Source organism: Pogoniulus pusillus, chromosome 6, assembly GCF_015220805.1.
Source record: "Pogoniulus pusillus isolate bPogPus1 chromosome 6, bPogPus1.pri, whole genome shotgun sequence".
In the NCBI taxonomy this organism is placed as follows: Eukaryota; Metazoa; Chordata; class Aves; order Piciformes; family Lybiidae; genus Pogoniulus; species Pogoniulus pusillus.
The window spans coordinates 23,556,428-23,573,501 of NC_087269.1; the positions used below are offsets into that span (position 1 = coordinate 23,556,428).

Below are 17,074 nucleotides of genomic sequence, written 5' to 3' on the forward strand. Positions count from 1 at the left end.
ACAGAATGGCTTGGGTTGGAAGTGACCTCCAAAGGTCATCCGGTCCAACTCCCTGCAATCAGCATGGGCATCCTCCACTAGATCAGGTTGCCCACAGCCCTGTCCAGCCTCACTTTGAATATCTCCAGGGATGGGCCCTCAACCACCTCCCTGGGCAACCTGTTGCAGTGTTCCAGCAGCCTCATGGTAAAGAACTTGTTCCTCATATCCAATCACAATCTGCTCTGCTTTAGTTTGAAGCCATTGCCCCTGGTCCTGTCTCAGCAAGCCTTTGCAAATAGTCTTTCTGCAGCCTTCTTGTAGACCCCTTCAGGTCCTGGCAGGCTGCTGTTAGGTTTCCCTGGAGCCTTCTCTTCTCCAGGCTGAACAACCCCAGCTCCCTCAGCCTGCCCCTCTCTGCACCTGCTTCATCAGGTCCATGTTCTTCCTGTGTTAAGGGCTCCAGAGCTGGACACAGTGCTCCAGGTCTCCAGCTCACCAGAGCAAACTGTCTGCACACTGCATCCTGGAAAGAAGATTCTGACCTGGGGGCTGCAATTTCATTTGTACAACTTCTGCTCTGCTAAAGGGTCTTCTCACTTCACACCTGCAGAGCGTGGCACTCACATCCTGCTGGGAGGTGAGTGCCGAACTTGAGTGATGGCTCACAGAGATGTCCAATACACACTACAGGTGTGATATCCAGGGTTAGGGACTTTCTTCTCTTAGGTTTTAGCATCTGTAGAAATCATGGACATACCCCTTCTCCACCTCCCTGCGTACAAACAGGTTTCAGCTCCTCGTGGTTCTGTCTCCTGAGACTTGGATGCTTTGGATGTTTGGGAGCACTTATGCTCCTAGAGTTTGCCTAGGGTCATGCTTCTGAACCTCATAGACTCATAGAATGGGCTCGTTGGAAAAGACACTAAGGTTTATGGAGTCCAACTATAATCTGACTTCTCCCTCTACACAGTTGTTATATCCTGAGGTTCCTAAGCACGTCATCCAAACATCTCTTAAACACCTCCGCTGCTTTCCTGGGAAGCCTGTTTCAGTAACTGATGATCCTTTTGGTGCAGTATTTTTTCCTGGTCTCTATTTGAACCTCCTCTGGTGCAATTTAAAGCCATATTTGACTCATCTCTTGTTAGCTGCAAAAAGAGACTGGACCCCACCTGTCTCAGACCTCCTTTCAGAGAGTTGTAGAGAGTGATCTCCACTCAGCTTCCTCTTCTTCAGGCTGAAAACCCCAGCTGCTCCTCACAGCACCTGTGTTCAATGTCCCTCACTGGCCACTTTGCCCTTCTCTGGACACACTCCAGTCCCTCAAGGTCCTTCTTGGAGCGGCCCAAACTGAACCCAGTAGTCGAGGAGCAGCCTCACTAGTACCCACTACAGGGATAAGATGACTTCTCTGGTCCTGCTGGATCCAAGACAGGATCGTAGAATCAGAATAGAATCTTAGAATGATCTGGGTTGGAAGGGACCTCCACAAGATCATGTTCATCTGACTCGCACTTCTTAAGCTTGCCTGTGAGGTTGCTGAGGGAGCCCCTTGCTGAAGGCAGGGAAGACAATGTGTGCCGCTCTCCCCTCATCTGTCCATCTAGTCATGCTCTCATAGGAGGTTATCAGATTAGTCAGACTACCACAGGCTTCAATGCCATAGGCATCAGAGGAGACAGGGAGAAGGCCTGACACAAGCCAATCCAATCCGTTTATTGCATTCCAAACGTGTTTTTATCAGAAGGCTATAAATTGCATTAAACTAATCGGTTACATGTACTTGCATTAGAAATTACATACTAATTAGCATAGACGTTCATCATATTCTCTCAGCAACATGTACACTGTGTCTAAGCAATCTAAGTCAGCAGAGATAGGCAAAAACCACAGACTCCAGCCTTACATTTGTTTATATTTGTTACACCATTCTCTAAGGTCATTCCTACCTTCCATTTTATCTTAACTCAGTGTTTCTGAGCTTGTGCACTCTCGCCTGTCCATGGCTTATGTTCCAGTGTATAATATTCAGACAATTCTATAGAATCACTACATTTAATATTACTACTCCCAACATCAGACGTGACTTCCTATTGGTGTATCCATACTGACTACTTCTTAGAGCTCTGTTTTCCTCCACATGCTTTGAGATGACACACAGAGCAAGCTGTTCCATGGTCTTTCTAGGGATGGAGGTGAGGCTGGCAAGCCTGTAGTTTCCTGAGTCTTCCTTATTGTCTGTTTTGAAGGCTGGAGTGACACTGGCTTTTCTCCAGCCCTCAGGCACCTTGCCTGTTCTCCAGGACCTTTCAAAGATTATATAGAATGTGGTCCCACAAGGACTTCTGCCACCTCCCTCAGCACTTGAAGGTGCATTCCATCATAGATCATAGAATCAACCAGGTTGGAAGAGACCTCTAAGATCATCCAGTTCAACCTATCACTCAGCCCTAACTAGTCAACTAGACCATGGCACTAAGTGCCTCATCCAATCTTTTCTTGAAGACCCCCAGGAACGATGCCTCCACTCCCTCCCTGGGCAGCCCATTCCAATGGGAAATCACTCTCTCTGTGAAGAACTTCTTCCTAATATCCAGCCTATGCCTACCCTGGCACAACTTGAGACTGTGTCCCCTTGTTCTATTGCTGGTTGCTTGGGAGAAGAGGCCACCCCCCACCTGGCTACAATGCCCCTTCAGGTAGTTGTAGACAGTAATAAGATCACCCCTGAGCCTCCTCTTCTCCAGGCTAAACAGGCCCAGCTCCCTCAACCTCTCCTCATAGGATTTGTGCTCCAGACCCCTCACCAGCTTTGTTGCCCTTCTCTGGACATGTTCCAGCACCTCAACATCTTTCTTGAATTGAGGGGCCCAGAACTGGACACAGTACTCAAGATGTGGCCTGACCAGTGCTGAGTACAGGGGAAGAATAACCTCCCTTGTCCTACTGGCCACACTGTTCCTGATGCAGGCCAGGATGCCATTGGCTCTCTTGGCCACCTGGGCACACTGCTGGCTCATCTTCAGCTTACTATCTATCAGCACCCCCGGGTCCCTTTCCTCCTGGCTGCTCTCCAGCCACTCAGTCCCCAGCCTATAGCGCTGCTTGGGGTTGTTGTGGCCAAAGTGCAGAACCCTGCACTTGGCCTTGTTAAATCTCATCCCATTGGCCTCTGCCCACCCATCCAGCCTGTCCAGGTCCCTCTGCAGGGCTCTCCTACCTTCCAACAGATCAACACCTGCTCCTAGCTTGGTGTCATCTGCAAACTTACTGAGCTGGACTCAATCCCCTCGTCCAGGTCATCAATAAAGATATTGGCACCAATCACCACCACTCTCTGGGCTCTGCCATCCAGCCAGTTCTTGATCTAGTACTGAGTGAATCTGTCCAAACCATGAGCTGCCAGCTTGGCTAGGAGCTTCTTGTGGCAGACAGTGTCAAAGGCTTTGCTGAAGTCCAAGTAGACTACATCCACAGCCTTCCCCACATTCACCAGGCGGGTAACCTGATCATGAAAGGAGATCAGGACTTAGGGACTTGTGGGCATCCAATTTATTGAACTTGATCCTCCTCAACTGAGGGAAAGTCTTCTTTCTTTCAGGCTTTATCTATTATCTCCAAAGTCAGGGACTCCTAAGGGCTGACCTGAGCAGTAAAGACTGAAGTAAAGAAGGGATCTTCTCATCATTCTCCTTCACTGTGGCACCTCCCTCATTTAGCAGCAGACCCACCTTTCCTCCAATTTCCCTTCTGCCTTGACCACAGCATTACTTGCCAGGTTCGGTTTGGTCTTTGCTTCGTCCCTAGCCAGTGAGGGACAACAGGGACTCCACACAATTCACCCACTGGAGACATTTATTGTTGGTTATGACCCTGTTTATATAGTCTAGAGTGCAGCACACACACCTACACATTAGCATGATCTAGGTGAGTACAACCCACCATACATCACGCCTTGTTTTTCCCCTTAGCCAGATGTCCCACTATGTTTTCTCCCTCGCGGGGGATATCTTGAAGCTGTGGGAACGAACGTCAAGTGCTTATGCACTGCTTGCTATTATTCTCTCTCGTGTTGTATTCCCGCAATCCTTGTGTGACAGCATTCTTGTCATCTTCTTCTACTTGAGCTTTTTCAGAAGCATCCTGCTCAAACATGCAGGTCTTCTGCTTTGCTTGACTGATCTCTTGCTTTTAGGGATACACTGATCCTGAACTTGAAAGAGGTAGTTCTTGAATATCAACCAGCTCTCTTGAGCCTTTCTGCCTTCCAGAGCCCTAATCCATGTGATTTCACTAAGCAGTTTCTTGAAGAGGACAAAGTTAGCCTTCCCGAAGTCCAAGGTTGCAATCCTTGGTTGCAATCAGCACCAGCCACATTTCTGTCTTTTAAATATCTCCAGCGATAAGGATTCAGCCACCTCCCTGGGGAGTCTTTTCCAGTGTTTGAGAATCCTTTCAGTGAAGAAATCTCTTCTCATGTCCAACCTAAACCTCCTGTGGTACAGTTTGAGGCCATTTCCTCCTCTTCTATCACTGTATTACAGGGAGAAAAGGCCAACACCCACCATGCTCCAACCTTCTTCCTGGGAGCTGTAGAAAACCAGGTCTCCCCACTTAGCCTTCTTTTCTCCAGGCTAAGCAACCCCAATTGCCTCATCTGCTCCTCATAAGATATGTTCTCCAGACCCTTCAGCAGCTCAATTGCCCTTCTCTGCACACACTGGAATCTTTTGGAGCTGAGGCTCTGATACTTGATTCGGTGGAACAATGATTTTTTTGTTAGCCTGACCAAGTTCCTTTGATAGAGTTTAGGGATGATATCGCCCATAGGTCCTGCCTCATAGTGTGCCCTATGGCTGCTAGTGCCAGCTGGCCAAAATGCTCAAAGAAACCAGCACTTCTGGGGCTGTGAGCTCAAAAGTGAGCTGTTGCCTGGCCAGTGGGGAAGGAAGAGCCAGTAAGGCTTTCCTAGCCTTGCCTTATGGGAGAGCTATTCCAGTCCCTTCATCTTCACTGGCCTTTCTCCATGTCACTGATGTACTGGTGAGCCCAGAATTCACCCAGATATGACCAACAATACCCAGGGAGTGGTCATATGGAAAGCTGATACACACTTAGGCAACATCACATGAAAATTGAGCAGATCTTCTCTGCCTTGATCCCTTAGGGAATCAAGAATCTAAAGACTGCAAGTCATTTTATCAGCTCATGTTTTCCTTGCGATAGCAAACTTCTGGCCGAGCTGGCAGCCTGTGGATTCAACAGGGGCACTCTGTGCCAAGTTAAGAACTGTCTGGATGGCCAGGCCCAGAGAGCAGTGGTGAATGGAGCCCCATGCAGTTGTCACTAGTGGTATGCCTCAGGAATCAGTGCTGGGTCTAGTCCTGTTTAATATCTTTGCTGATGATATGGAGAAGTGGATTGAGTCCTCCATCAGTCAGATGACACCAAGTTAGGAGTGTATGTTGATCTGTTAGAGGGCAGGAGAGCTCTACAGAGAGGCCTGGAGAGATGGGTAGAGTCTGGTGCCAGGAATTTTAACAAGTCCAAGTGCCAGGTTCTGCACTTTGGTCACAACAACCCCATGGAGTGCTGCAGGCTGGGAACAGAGTGGCTGAAGAGCAGCCAGACAGAAAGAGACCTGGGGGTACTGGTTGACAGGTGACTGAACATAAGCCAGTAGTGTGCTCAGGTGGCCAAGAAGGCCAACGACATCCTAGCCTGTATCAGGAATGGTGTGGCTGGCAGGACCAAGGAAGTCCTTCTGCCCCTACACTCAGCACTGGTTAAGCCACACCTTGAGTACTGTGTCCAGTTCTGGGCCCCTCAATTTAAGAAAGATGTGGAGGTGCTGAACATGTCCAGAGAAGGGCACCAAGGCTGGTGAGGGAACTGGAGCGCAGCCCTGTGAGGAGAGGCTGAGGGAGCTGGGGGTGTGCAGCCTGAAGAAGAGGAGGCTCAGGGCACACATTATTCCTCTCTACAACTACCTGAAAAGAGGTTGTAGCCAGCTGGGGTTGGTCTATTCTCCTAGGTACCCAAGACACAAGAGGACACAGCTTGAAGCTGTTCCAGGGCAAGTTCAGGCTGAATGTTAGGAAGAAGTTCTTCACAGCAAGAATGATTTACATTGGAATGGGCTGCCCAGGAAGGTGGTGGAGTCACCATCCCTGGAGGTGTTTAAAAAGAGGCTGGATGAGGCACTTAGTACCATGATTTAGTTAATTAGAAGGTGTTAGGTGATGGGTTTGACTCAATCTTGAAGGTCTTTTCCAACCTGGTTAATTCTGATTCATGTCCAATTGTGGTTGTCTTGTGTTCAGTGCAGGACAGTAAAATCCAGCTGCCGATTCCTCAGCTTCGCAAGGTGTGGGCAGAAGCAGTTCACTACGTGATCGGGCTCAAAGAGGATTACAGCAGGCTCTTCCAGGGCCAGAGAGCTGCCATGTAAGTTGATATTCCTCCTCCAGAAGATACACTAGTGTGCAAATACAGAGGCTGCTTGCACAGAAACTAACATCCTGTAGAGTCTTAATTGATCAAAAGTTTTTGCAGCTCTCTGCTGTTCTCTCTTTGTAAGTCATAGCAAGATATATGGCCTAGGACTTGTTTCACTCCAGGAATTTTATTGCACAGTGTCTGAAATTGATAATAACTAGAAAAGCTTGAAACTTAATACAGTTACAGACTCAGAGTGGCTGAGGGTGGAAGGGATCTCTGGAGGCCATCCTGTCCAACATGCCTGCTCAAGCATGATCACTCAGAGTTGGTTGCTCAGGACTATATCTGGATGGCTCCAAAGCATCTCCAAGGGTGGAAACCCTACAAGTGCTAATGCTTGGCTACCTTCACTGTAAAACAGAGTTTCCTGATGTTCAGAAGGAACCTCCTGTGTTTTCAGTTTTGGCCACTGCCTCTGGTCCTTTCACTGGGCAATCCTGAAAACAGCCTAACTCCATTCTCCCTGCACCCTCTTTTCAGGTGTTGCACATTTCCATGCTCACTCAGTCATCTCGTCTTCAGGTGCAGTGGCACTGGCTCTTCCGGGTTTACCTCATGGGAGGCATATTCCACTCCCTTAATCTTGGAGCACCTCTGCTATGAGGACAGGCTGAGGGAGCTGGGGGTGTTCAGCATGGAGAAGAGTACCTTCCAGTACCTGAAGGAGGCCTACAAGGAAGCTGGAGAGAGACTGTTTACAAAGGCCTGCAGTGACAGGATGAGGGCAATGGCTTCAAAGTAGAGCAGAGCAGATTTAGATTGGATGTGAGGAGTGTATTCTTTACTATGAGGGTGCTGGAACACTGGAACAGGCTGGCCAGGGAGGGAGTTGAGGCCTCATCCCTAGAGATATTCAAGGTATTCAATCTTGACAGGGCTGTGAGCATCCTGATCTAGTAGAGGATGTCTCTGCTGACTGCAGTAGGGTTGGACTTATATGACCTTTAGACGGTCCTTTCCAGTCCAAGTGATAAACTGTAAGGATCTTACAAAACATTTTGCTGGCTCTGCCTTTCCTTCAGGTGATGTAACAGCAGTGGCTGCTTAAGGCCAGAGAGGCTTTTCAGCTAACATCTCTTCTTGTTTCATTTGTTAGGCTCAGTCTCCTTCGCTATAATGCCAACCTGATCAAAATGAAGAACAACATGGTGTCAGCATCTCAGCAGCTGAAAGCTAAGCTGGAATTCTTTCATCAAAGCATTCATCTTGACCTGGAGAGATACAGTGACCAGATGGCTTATGGCATATGTGTGTATAGTGTAATACTTAACCTGGGTGGGATCAGACTGACTGGGAAGGGCTGTGGGTAAGAACTGCCATTAAAAGGAAATGAGTGCAGGAGAAGTTCTTCTTCCTCAGCATCTTCATGTGTATGTTTTAACTGGGGCAGGTGCAAAAGAGTTTGACAGAGGCAAAGGCAGGACAATTTTAAAAAATAGGAAAAAAAAGGGTTTCTGAGAGTGACAGTGAAGCAGGTGGTCAGCTGTTCCCCATTGAGAGCACTAAGCTAAGAAAATTGGAATATTAATAGTAGTGGTGATGTAAATGTTTGCTGTTTATTTATTCAGAGTCTGATCCATTTGGAATTTTCCCTGGGCATGAAGCAAGGGGAAGAGCTACTCTACAGTGGAAGGGCCACTAACCATCCCTGGCAGGACAAATGGGCACGGTGACTGCAGAAACAGAACTAGAGGAGTGATCTTGCTGTGCTTCCTGTTAGGCAGCAAGAGACAGGACAAGAGAGGAGATGAAACAGGACCAGCTACAACTTCAGTATCACAGGAATGTCTGCATCTGACAAAGAGTGTTCAGGGGAGCAGAGGAAGATTTGTGCATAGTTTGGATATATAGCAGAAAACTGAAACTTGAGTCAAAAATGAAGACTGGGCTGAAGGGTAGAAAATGGAGAGCCTCAGTGAACTGGGTTTGAGGAGTCTGTATTTAATCAAAAGTGGCAGTTCTTGAGCCTAACAGTGGACTTGAAAAGCTCAAACTCATTTTAGGATGAGGACTGCAAACAGTGAAAATCCTGCTGGAGCAGTTTTCAGTTAAGGTTAAGCATGGAGTTGTGAAGTTGCAGTGTTGTTGTGTCTCTGATCTCTGGGTCCTGACTTCTACTCAGAGATCCAGCAACGTGCTCTCTGTTGAAATTCAAAACTGACAGGTGTAAGCTTCAGGCCATGCTTTATTTTCTTGTGTTTATCTGCTTATAAAGTAGTAACTCTCTTGTCTTAAGCTTCAGAAAAGATGCTGAAAGCCTGGAAGGAGATGAAAGAGAAGGCCTCTCAGTGTGCACAGGTAGGGCACATTAAAGAATCTCCATAATCTCTCTATAAAGGATGCCCTGACAGGAACTTTGTGTTGTGTGTCTCTTCCGCCTGTTTCATATCCTGCCTGCTGTGGGAAAGAAAACAAGAAAACAAACACTCCCCAGTCAAGAGATTGTCTGAATCTAATGTTACTAGGCTTAGTTGTGGGTATAGGAATACAGGCTGTAAGGAGACGTTACTTATTGCCTGGAAGAAATTGTATTGCTATAGGCAAGAGTCCCTCTGGATAGATTTAATGCACTCAAGAATGTACATTGCTAAAGTGAACAGAATCACAGAATGCTAGGGGCTGGAAAGGACCTCCAGCGATCGTTCAGTCCAACCCCTCTGCCAAAGCAGGAGCACCCAGGACAGGCCACAGAGCAACACATCAAGGTTGACATCAAAAGTCTCCAGAGGAGAAGACACCACAACCTCTCTGGGCAGCCTGTCCCAGGGCTCTGTCACCCTCATAGTAAAGAAGTTTCTCCTCATGTTGAGGTGGAGCTTCCTGTCTTCTAGCTTATGCCAGTCACTTACTGTGCAGTAATTTCAAAGTGGCAGCACTTTTTTGAGAGTCCGGACAGACATTTCTGGCATTCTCCTTGTAGATATGCAAATTAGTTTTGAATAAGACTCATCCATTTAGAGCAGAGGCAGAGCCAGAGCCAGTTCTTGCTCTGAACAGTCCTGATGGAGAGCAGATGTTTTCACTTGTGTTTTCTGGACAGCTGAGCTGATATCATGGCTTTCTGTTTCTTACAGAGAAATGTTAGTTGAATTTATCTGCTGCTGAAAATTCTGATTTCTGTCTTCTGGGAATGAGGATTTGACCTTTGCCTCCAGTGAAAGCTATGAGGAAACAAAAGCTTTTTTAATAGACAGGAATGTGTTAAAAATAAATCAGAACATTTGAAATGCATTTTTTTAGAGTAGAAGCCTTTTAAATACTTCCAGAAGTAGTGATCTCTATATGGTGCTGTGTGATAACAGCTTGCTGCAAGAGTGCTGAGTGCATGGCAGTTCTGCTGGTCAGGACTGATGGAGGGCTGATGGCTCAGGTTTGTGTTCTGCCCTGAAGGGAGTTCTTTATGTTGGCTGTCACAGTAAATGCAACGATCACAGTGGTCATAGAGCCATAGAATTGTTTTGGATGAAAAATACCTTTAAGATGATTAAGATCATTGGGTCCAACCATTAACCTAGTGTTATTAACCCTGGTGTTAAACCACGTCCCTCAGCACCACATCTCTTAAAATCCCTCAAGTGTTTTAAATCTCTCTAGAGATGAGGCCTGCAGACCCTGTGCCAGTGGTTGAGAACACTTTCAGGGAACAAGTTTCTTCTAATGTCCAACCTAAACCTCCCCTGGGGCAACTTGAGACCATTTCCTCTCATCTGTTGTTATTAAGCAAAAGAGACCAATGTCCACCTGGCTTCAGCTTCCTTTCAGGGGGTTGTACAGGAGGCTTTTCTCCAGGCTGAACAACCCCAAGTCCCTCAGCTGCTCCTCACAAGACTTCTGCTTGGACCTTTCACCAACCTCACTGCCCTTCTCTGGACCTGTTCCAGCCCCTCACTGTCCTTGTTAGAGTGGCCCAAAGCTGAATCCAGTATTGGAGGTTTGGCCTCACCAGTGTCCAGTACAGGATGACAGTCACTGCCCTGGCCTCCTAACCACACCATTGCCTAATTAATGTGTTAGAAACAAACAATGAATCAGACTGTTTTTATTAAGGAACAGGCTGGGCAGTTCAGGATCTGGGATCCTTTTACCTATGCCAAAAGGTTCTTGGAGCCTTTTTCTTCTTGCTCATGTGATGGAAATAGGGCAACTGGAATCCACCTCTGTTTAGCTCTTCACATTTGGGGATCTTGTTGGTCCCTGTTAGGAAGCAACAAGGATTAAAGGGAGGCTTCTTCTAGCAGAATAGATGAAAGCTGTCTCTGGCTGTTTGCAGCATGTACCACTTGCCACATATTGCCACAAATATTTACTTTATAGACCATCAGAATGATGTGTCTTCAAGCTGTGCAGCTCACATGTGTAGTCACACTCTTCCTGCTTATCAAGAAGGAAAAGTGTTCTACTCTGTGGAACGTCTTCAGCCCCCTGTCAAACCAGCATCACTAGGTCCTTTTCTGTTTACAGCCGCTCTGCCCCAAGCCATAAAGCACTGCATGGGGTTGTGACCCAAGCGCAGCACCTGGCACTTGGATTTGTACCTCCCAGTTTGATGTGTACAATGTTGCCCTTAGGCTGAAGATATTGGATATCTGGATGAGCAGATCATGGCTCTTCACACAGAGATTGTAGAACTTCAGAAGAGTCCATACGCAAGGCGCCAAGGAGAGGTGATGGAGAGCTTGTGAGTCCTCGTTTTTTCTTGCACTTCAATGGATTTTGTATAGTTCAGTCTCTGGGGGATTTGCTTTTTTCTCTGTTAGTGCTTTTCAAAGGCTCCTTGCTTTTTGCAAACTCTGTACAGAGTAGTTAAAGATTATTTGGCTGGTAGAAGGGCAGATCACACCACTTTTGGCTGTAGGTTCCTTGTTCCAATGATCACTTGGCAACATTATAAGGCAGGACAGGACACTGCTCTATCTGAAATCCAAATGTGCAGGAAAGGACAACATCCAGTTACAAGAGTTAACTCAGGCATGCAGTGACTAGGCCTGGGGTAACATGGAAAACACAGCTGAAGGGAACAGGACACTTCTCTGTCACTGACTATGAAGCTTCATTTTAAAAGGGGGTGGCTGTATCTTGGCCTCAGATGAAAAAGGCAAAGAAGTTTTTTTTGTTGGAGGAGGGTTAATGCTTAAGTGCAGAGTAATAAAATGGATGAGGTAATTGTAATCCTATTTAAATGGATTTTTCCAAGTTAGGGTAATTAACGGCTTGTGGAGAACTGAATGTTTGGAAACAAATATACTGTACAATATGTTGTAGCTTGGGTTGTTGCTGAGAGCACAAGTGGCAATTATCAAAAAGGAATCAAATATCCACCAAGATATAATCTCTGAATCTGTTGTTAATAAGAGCTCTTCTGAATATCTCTGAGTATTCTGGGAGGAAACATGCTTGCTTGTGATGTGTTCTTCCTTCTCCCTCTTTGAGCAGCTAAGCTGCTTTTCATCCATGTGTAGTTGTAGGAGCAGCAGAACATGGTGGACAGGGGAGGAGAGGTGGTAGAGGGAGAAACCACTTTTTGCAGCAGCAGCCCATGATCAGAGCAGCTCAAACTAATCGTTAACCTGCCTCCTAAAATGTATTTTTAAACACTTTCACCACAGCAAACCCACCTCTGCATCATCTGTCTACCCAGAGCTGTTGGTATTCTGGTCTAAAGCTGCTGCTCTTTGTGAGCAGTGAGGTAGAGAACAGACTGAATTCCCTGCTCTTTAGTCTTTAGGGCTATGACAAAGCACACCACAGAGCTCTAGCTTGGATCCTGGGTGATGTCTGGGATTTGCCTGACACTGCTAAATGGCAAAGTTCTCTTCTTCCCACTGCAGCAGGAGTAAAAAACACCCCTCTCCCTCTCCTTGGCTGATACAGGGGATTTATTAAGGTGGTCCAGCCCCCTACAAATGCTGACTTAGGCAGAAGCAGCTTATGTAATCTCAGGAAACACTATTGGGGTGATCTAAGGGCAGCTGAAGGAAAGAAAAGGCTTGGTGAGGGCCCAAAAGCAGACTTGGAACTGTTTAAACTGCAATTTGTTTCTGTCAGACATTTAATTTAGACCAGTGAAGATTCGCTAAAGGGGGGAAGCTTCAGTGGTTGACTGCTTTTCAAATATTTGACAGCAATAACACTTACTTAATGGGAAGAAGAGAAACTCTGTTCTCTTGTTTGTGATGCAGCTGTCTTCAGTTGCAGAATATCACTAAAAATCAGGCAGAAAATGCAGAATGGGAAAAATAATTTCTCAGGCAGTTGTGCCTGCAGTTCTAAAACTGAGGTTTCAGCATGAAGGATCAAAGAAAACCCAGCTAAAACATGTGAAGTTTGAAACTGAAAGTGGTCTCTAATTAGTGTGGTTATCTGAGGGGGGGAAAAATGCATTATGGGAGGAAAAGAGAGACCTCATTTAGGGAAGAGCTTTTTTCCACCACAGGAAGACCATCCCTGTATTCCAAATGTCATATTTGTATAGTAGCTGTAGAAAGTGGCAGTTCCAATGCATAATTTAATTGCAGTTTGTTGTTTTTTTTTTTCTTTAATTATTTGTTGTTGATACATGAATGAATAATTTTCTTCTCTTTTAAAGGGAACTGAGAGCCATAGACTTGTACAAGCAATTAAAAACAAGATCTCCAGGTATGGCAAGAGGTGATTCCAGAAAGCAAAAAGCAAGTGATTGTATTTAAGTCAACCAGACTAAAGGGCGTGCTTTAGGATGTCTTATTTTAGCTAAGCCTAGCACTTTCCCACATTTTGTAGTCCTTTTTCTCAGCCACAGGTTTGTCTCTTGGTTTTCAGTCTTAGAGCATCTTGCCTGAGCACAACTACATCTGCCTCCTGCCATTCTCTACTTTGCTTCCTGCCCCCTAGTACTGTTGCTTTGCTACGCCCAGACATAGGAAGAAATCTTCCTTTCATTGCTCCAGCCCAAGGACAGTTTCCTTTCTCTCTATCCTTTCTTAACTCTGCTGGATGGAGCCTAGGGATTATGTTCTGAACATAGTGAGTGGTGAAGAGAAGGATTAGTTACTTGTGCAACTATCTATAGCCCTTATTGAAGCCAGTACCCAGACAGCAAGCGCTGGGCATTGCTGTGGAGAGATGTCAAGAAAAAGCTAGGCCTGGTGAGCGACTGGCAAGTTTGAAGAGGGGCAGCTCACCAGAGTCAGAAGGATGGAGAGCTAATGAGGGCCCTCAACTTGCTGCCCTGAGGCAAGCCAGGGATGATGCACCAGGACAATCTGAGGAAATGAAGGGGACTTGCCACAAGAGGAGGCCAGGGCCAGCCCAGCTGAAGTGCCTCTATGCAAATGCACGGAGGTTGGGCAACAAACAGGATGAATTAAGAGCCACTGTGCTGCTGGGATGCCATGACATAGTGGCTATTACTGAAACTTGGTTTGATGATTCCCATGACTGGAATGTAGGGATAGATGGGTACAAGCTCTTTAGGAAGGACAGGCAGGGAAGGAGAGAAGGAAGTGTTGCCCTATATCAGTGACCACCTAGAATCAATGGAACTCCACCTGGGGAAGGATGATGAACTAGTGAGAATGTATGGGTTAAAATTAAAGGGAAGACAGAGGAGGGTGATGTTACTGTAGGGGTCTGCTGCAGACACCTGACCTGCAGAACCAAGCAGATGAGGCCCTTCACAGACAAATAGAAGCGGCTTCCAGGTCACAAGCCCTGGTCCTCATGGCTTCAGGGATCTGCTGGCCAAAGTATCATGGGATGAAGCCCTAGAGAGAAGAGGGGCCCAGGACAGCTAGTCAGTATTCAAGGATCACCTCGTGTCCAGGAGCAATGTATACCAACAAAGAGGAAAGTAGGGAATAATGCTAGGAAGCATGCTTGGCTGAGCAAGGAGCTCCTGGACATACTGTCACACAGAAAGAAACTGTACAAGGAGTGGAAGAAAGGACAGCTGGAATGGGGAGGATATAAGGAAGCTGCCTGACCACCTAGAGATCTGGTTAGGAAAGCCAAGGCACAGTTTGAATTGAATGTGGAAGTCAAAGGGAACACCAAGAATTTTTTACACATATATTAATGGTAAAAAGAAGCCTAGCGAAGATATGGACCCTCTCAGAAAGGAAATGGATGAAATGGTCACAAGTGACATGGAAAAGGCTGAGGTTCTCAATGACTTCTTCAACTCAGTCTTCACTGCAAAGGCCTCCAGCCACACTACTGGAGTCATGGAAGATAAAATCAGGGACTGGAAGGAAGAGCTGCCCATCATAAGTGAAGATCAGGTTCATGATCACCTGAAGAACCCGAAAAGTGTTTAAGTTCATGGGACCTGATGGGATACACCCACAGGTGCTGAGGGAACTGGCAGATGAGGTTGCTAAATCCCTCTCTATTCTATTCCAAAAGTGATGGCAGTCTGATGTAGTCCCCACTGACAGGAAAAGGGGAAACAGAACTCCCATTTTCAAAAAGGGTAGGAAGGAGGAGCCAGGGAACTCCAGGCCAGTCAGTCTCACCTCTGTGCCCAGTAAGATCATGGAGGAGATCCTCCTGGAGGCACTACTGAGACAGAAGAATAGTGATGAGGTTCATTTATGCCCAGCGCCTCTTGTCCTGTTACTGGGGACCACTGAGAAGAGTCAGGCTACATCGTCCTGAAACCCACTCGTTAGATATTTGTAATAACTGAGAACCGCCTCAGCCTCCTCCTCTCCAAGTTAACCATCTTCAGGGCTATCAGACTCTCCTCAGATGAGAGATGTTGCAGTGCCTTCATCTTCTTAGTGTCCCTGTAGTTATTTACCTGTCTTGAGCCGAGGTGCCCAGAACTGCACCCAATACTGCAAGTGAGGCCTCCCTAGTGAGAGTGGAGGGGGGAGGAGACTCTCTCTCAAACTGCTGGCCACACTCCTCTTGATGCACCCCAGGATGCCATTGGCCTTCTCAGCCATGAGGGCACACTGCTAGCTCAAGGCTGTGACGGTTTGGGTGTTCTCCGCCCCCCCACACTTTAGAAATCACCCAGACTAGACTCAGTCGGCTCTGGAAATATGAATGAAGCTTATATTTACAGCAGCACAATATACAAGCAGATATTTACAGTATATACAGTTATATACAGAAATGTACAAGGTAAAAGGTAATACAGAAACACAACAGCCCTCCCAGAAACCTGAGTCCCCAGGAGGGGCTCTCAACCACCCCTGCACCTTCCCACCTGCCCCTCTCAACCTTATCCCAGTCCTAAAGAAGAATAGAGGTTCGGCCAAGAGGTTAAGAAGCAAAGTGGGTTAGGCCAAATGGAAGGTGAGGTTAGGGAGTAAGATGTTGCTCAGCCAGCAGCCCAAGCAAGAGTGAGAGAAAAAATGGTGAGAGTGTTATCTAATGTTTTCATTTCTCCTTCCCATACGTCTTGGCAAGATGGTGAGGGAAGTAGACATCACCATTGTTTTCCTTTCACAGCCTGTAATCTGGTTCTCACCAAAACATTCTAGCTAGCTTCAAACTAGCACAATGGCCATCCTGTTGGCTGCTGGCACTCACAAGTCCTTTCCTCAGAGCTGCTCTCCGACAAATCAGCCTCCAGCTTGTACTGGTCCATGGGGTTCTTCCCCAGATGCAGGACTATATACTTGCCCTTTGTGAATCCATTAGGTTTCTCCCCAGCCAGCCCTCCAGTCTGTCCAGATCACACTGGATGGTAGCACAGCTGACAGGGCAGCAGCCACTGTTCCCTATTTGGAATCATCAGCAAAGTAGCTGAGGGTCCACTCTATCCCTTAGTCCAGATCATTGATGAATGTATTGAATATATGAACATATTGAACACGGCTGGGCCCTTGGGGACACCACTAGTCTCCAACTAGACCTTGCCCCACTCACCACAACCTTCTGAGCTCTGTCCTTCAGACAGTTCCCAACCCATCTCACCACCCAATCACCCTGTTCACCCTTTTGAAGCTTGACTGTGAGGATGCCATAGGAGACAGTGATGAAAGCTTTGCTGAAGTCAAGGCAGACCGGATCCACTGCCCTTCCCTTCTCTGTCTTATCTAGTTACACTATCAGATTGGTCAGGCATCACTTCCCCTCAGTGAATCCATGTTGACTACTCATGCTAAGCCTATAGCTGGAACCTGGGTTCCTTCTTGCCTTTTTGGAAGGTTGGAGTGACACTGACTTTCCTCCAGGCCTCAACAGCTTTCTGTTCTCAAGGACTTTTTCAAAGATTATGGAGAGTGGTCCAGAAATGTCTTCTGCCAGCTCACTTAGCACTCGTGGGTGCATGGCATGGGTTTGTGGGTGTTTCATCAGTTTGCTCGATTGATCTCCAATCATATCCTCTTCAGCTAAGCAACATCTTCCTTTCTCCTGTCTTTTTCTGTGGTCTTCAAGGTCTGGGACTCCTGAGGCCTGTCTTCTAGTAGTAGTTAAGATGAGGCAAAAGTGGAATTCAGTAACTTTTGCCTATCCTGTATCCTTGGTCACCAGAGCACCCTCTTCATTCAGCAATGGGCCCACATTTCCTGTAGTCTTCCTTTTGACTCCAAAGTGTTGAAGAAGCCATTATTGTTGTCCTTGATCTCCCATTTGGCAGGTTTAATTCTAAGAATGC

General features: G+C 46.7%; 1 protein-coding gene across 3 annotated transcripts in view; it reads left to right on the forward strand.

Moving 5' to 3' along the window:
* CHUK (component of inhibitor of nuclear factor kappa B kinase complex) overlaps positions 1–17,074 on the forward strand; it is a 52,716-nt gene that overhangs the window by 23,151 nt on the left and 12,491 nt on the right. For all 3 annotated transcript variants that reach the window (XM_064144958.1, XM_064144956.1, XM_064144957.1), the window contains 5 exons: positions 6,306–6,429; positions 7,580–7,731; positions 8,720–8,781; positions 11,052–11,161; positions 13,070–13,119. In XM_064144958.1, coding sequence (XP_064001028.1) covers positions 6,306–6,429; positions 7,580–7,731; positions 8,720–8,781; positions 11,052–11,161; positions 13,070–13,119 — 498 coding nt within the window. The remainder of the gene's footprint in view (positions 1–6,305; positions 6,430–7,579; positions 7,732–8,719; positions 8,782–11,051; positions 11,162–13,069; positions 13,120–17,074) is intronic.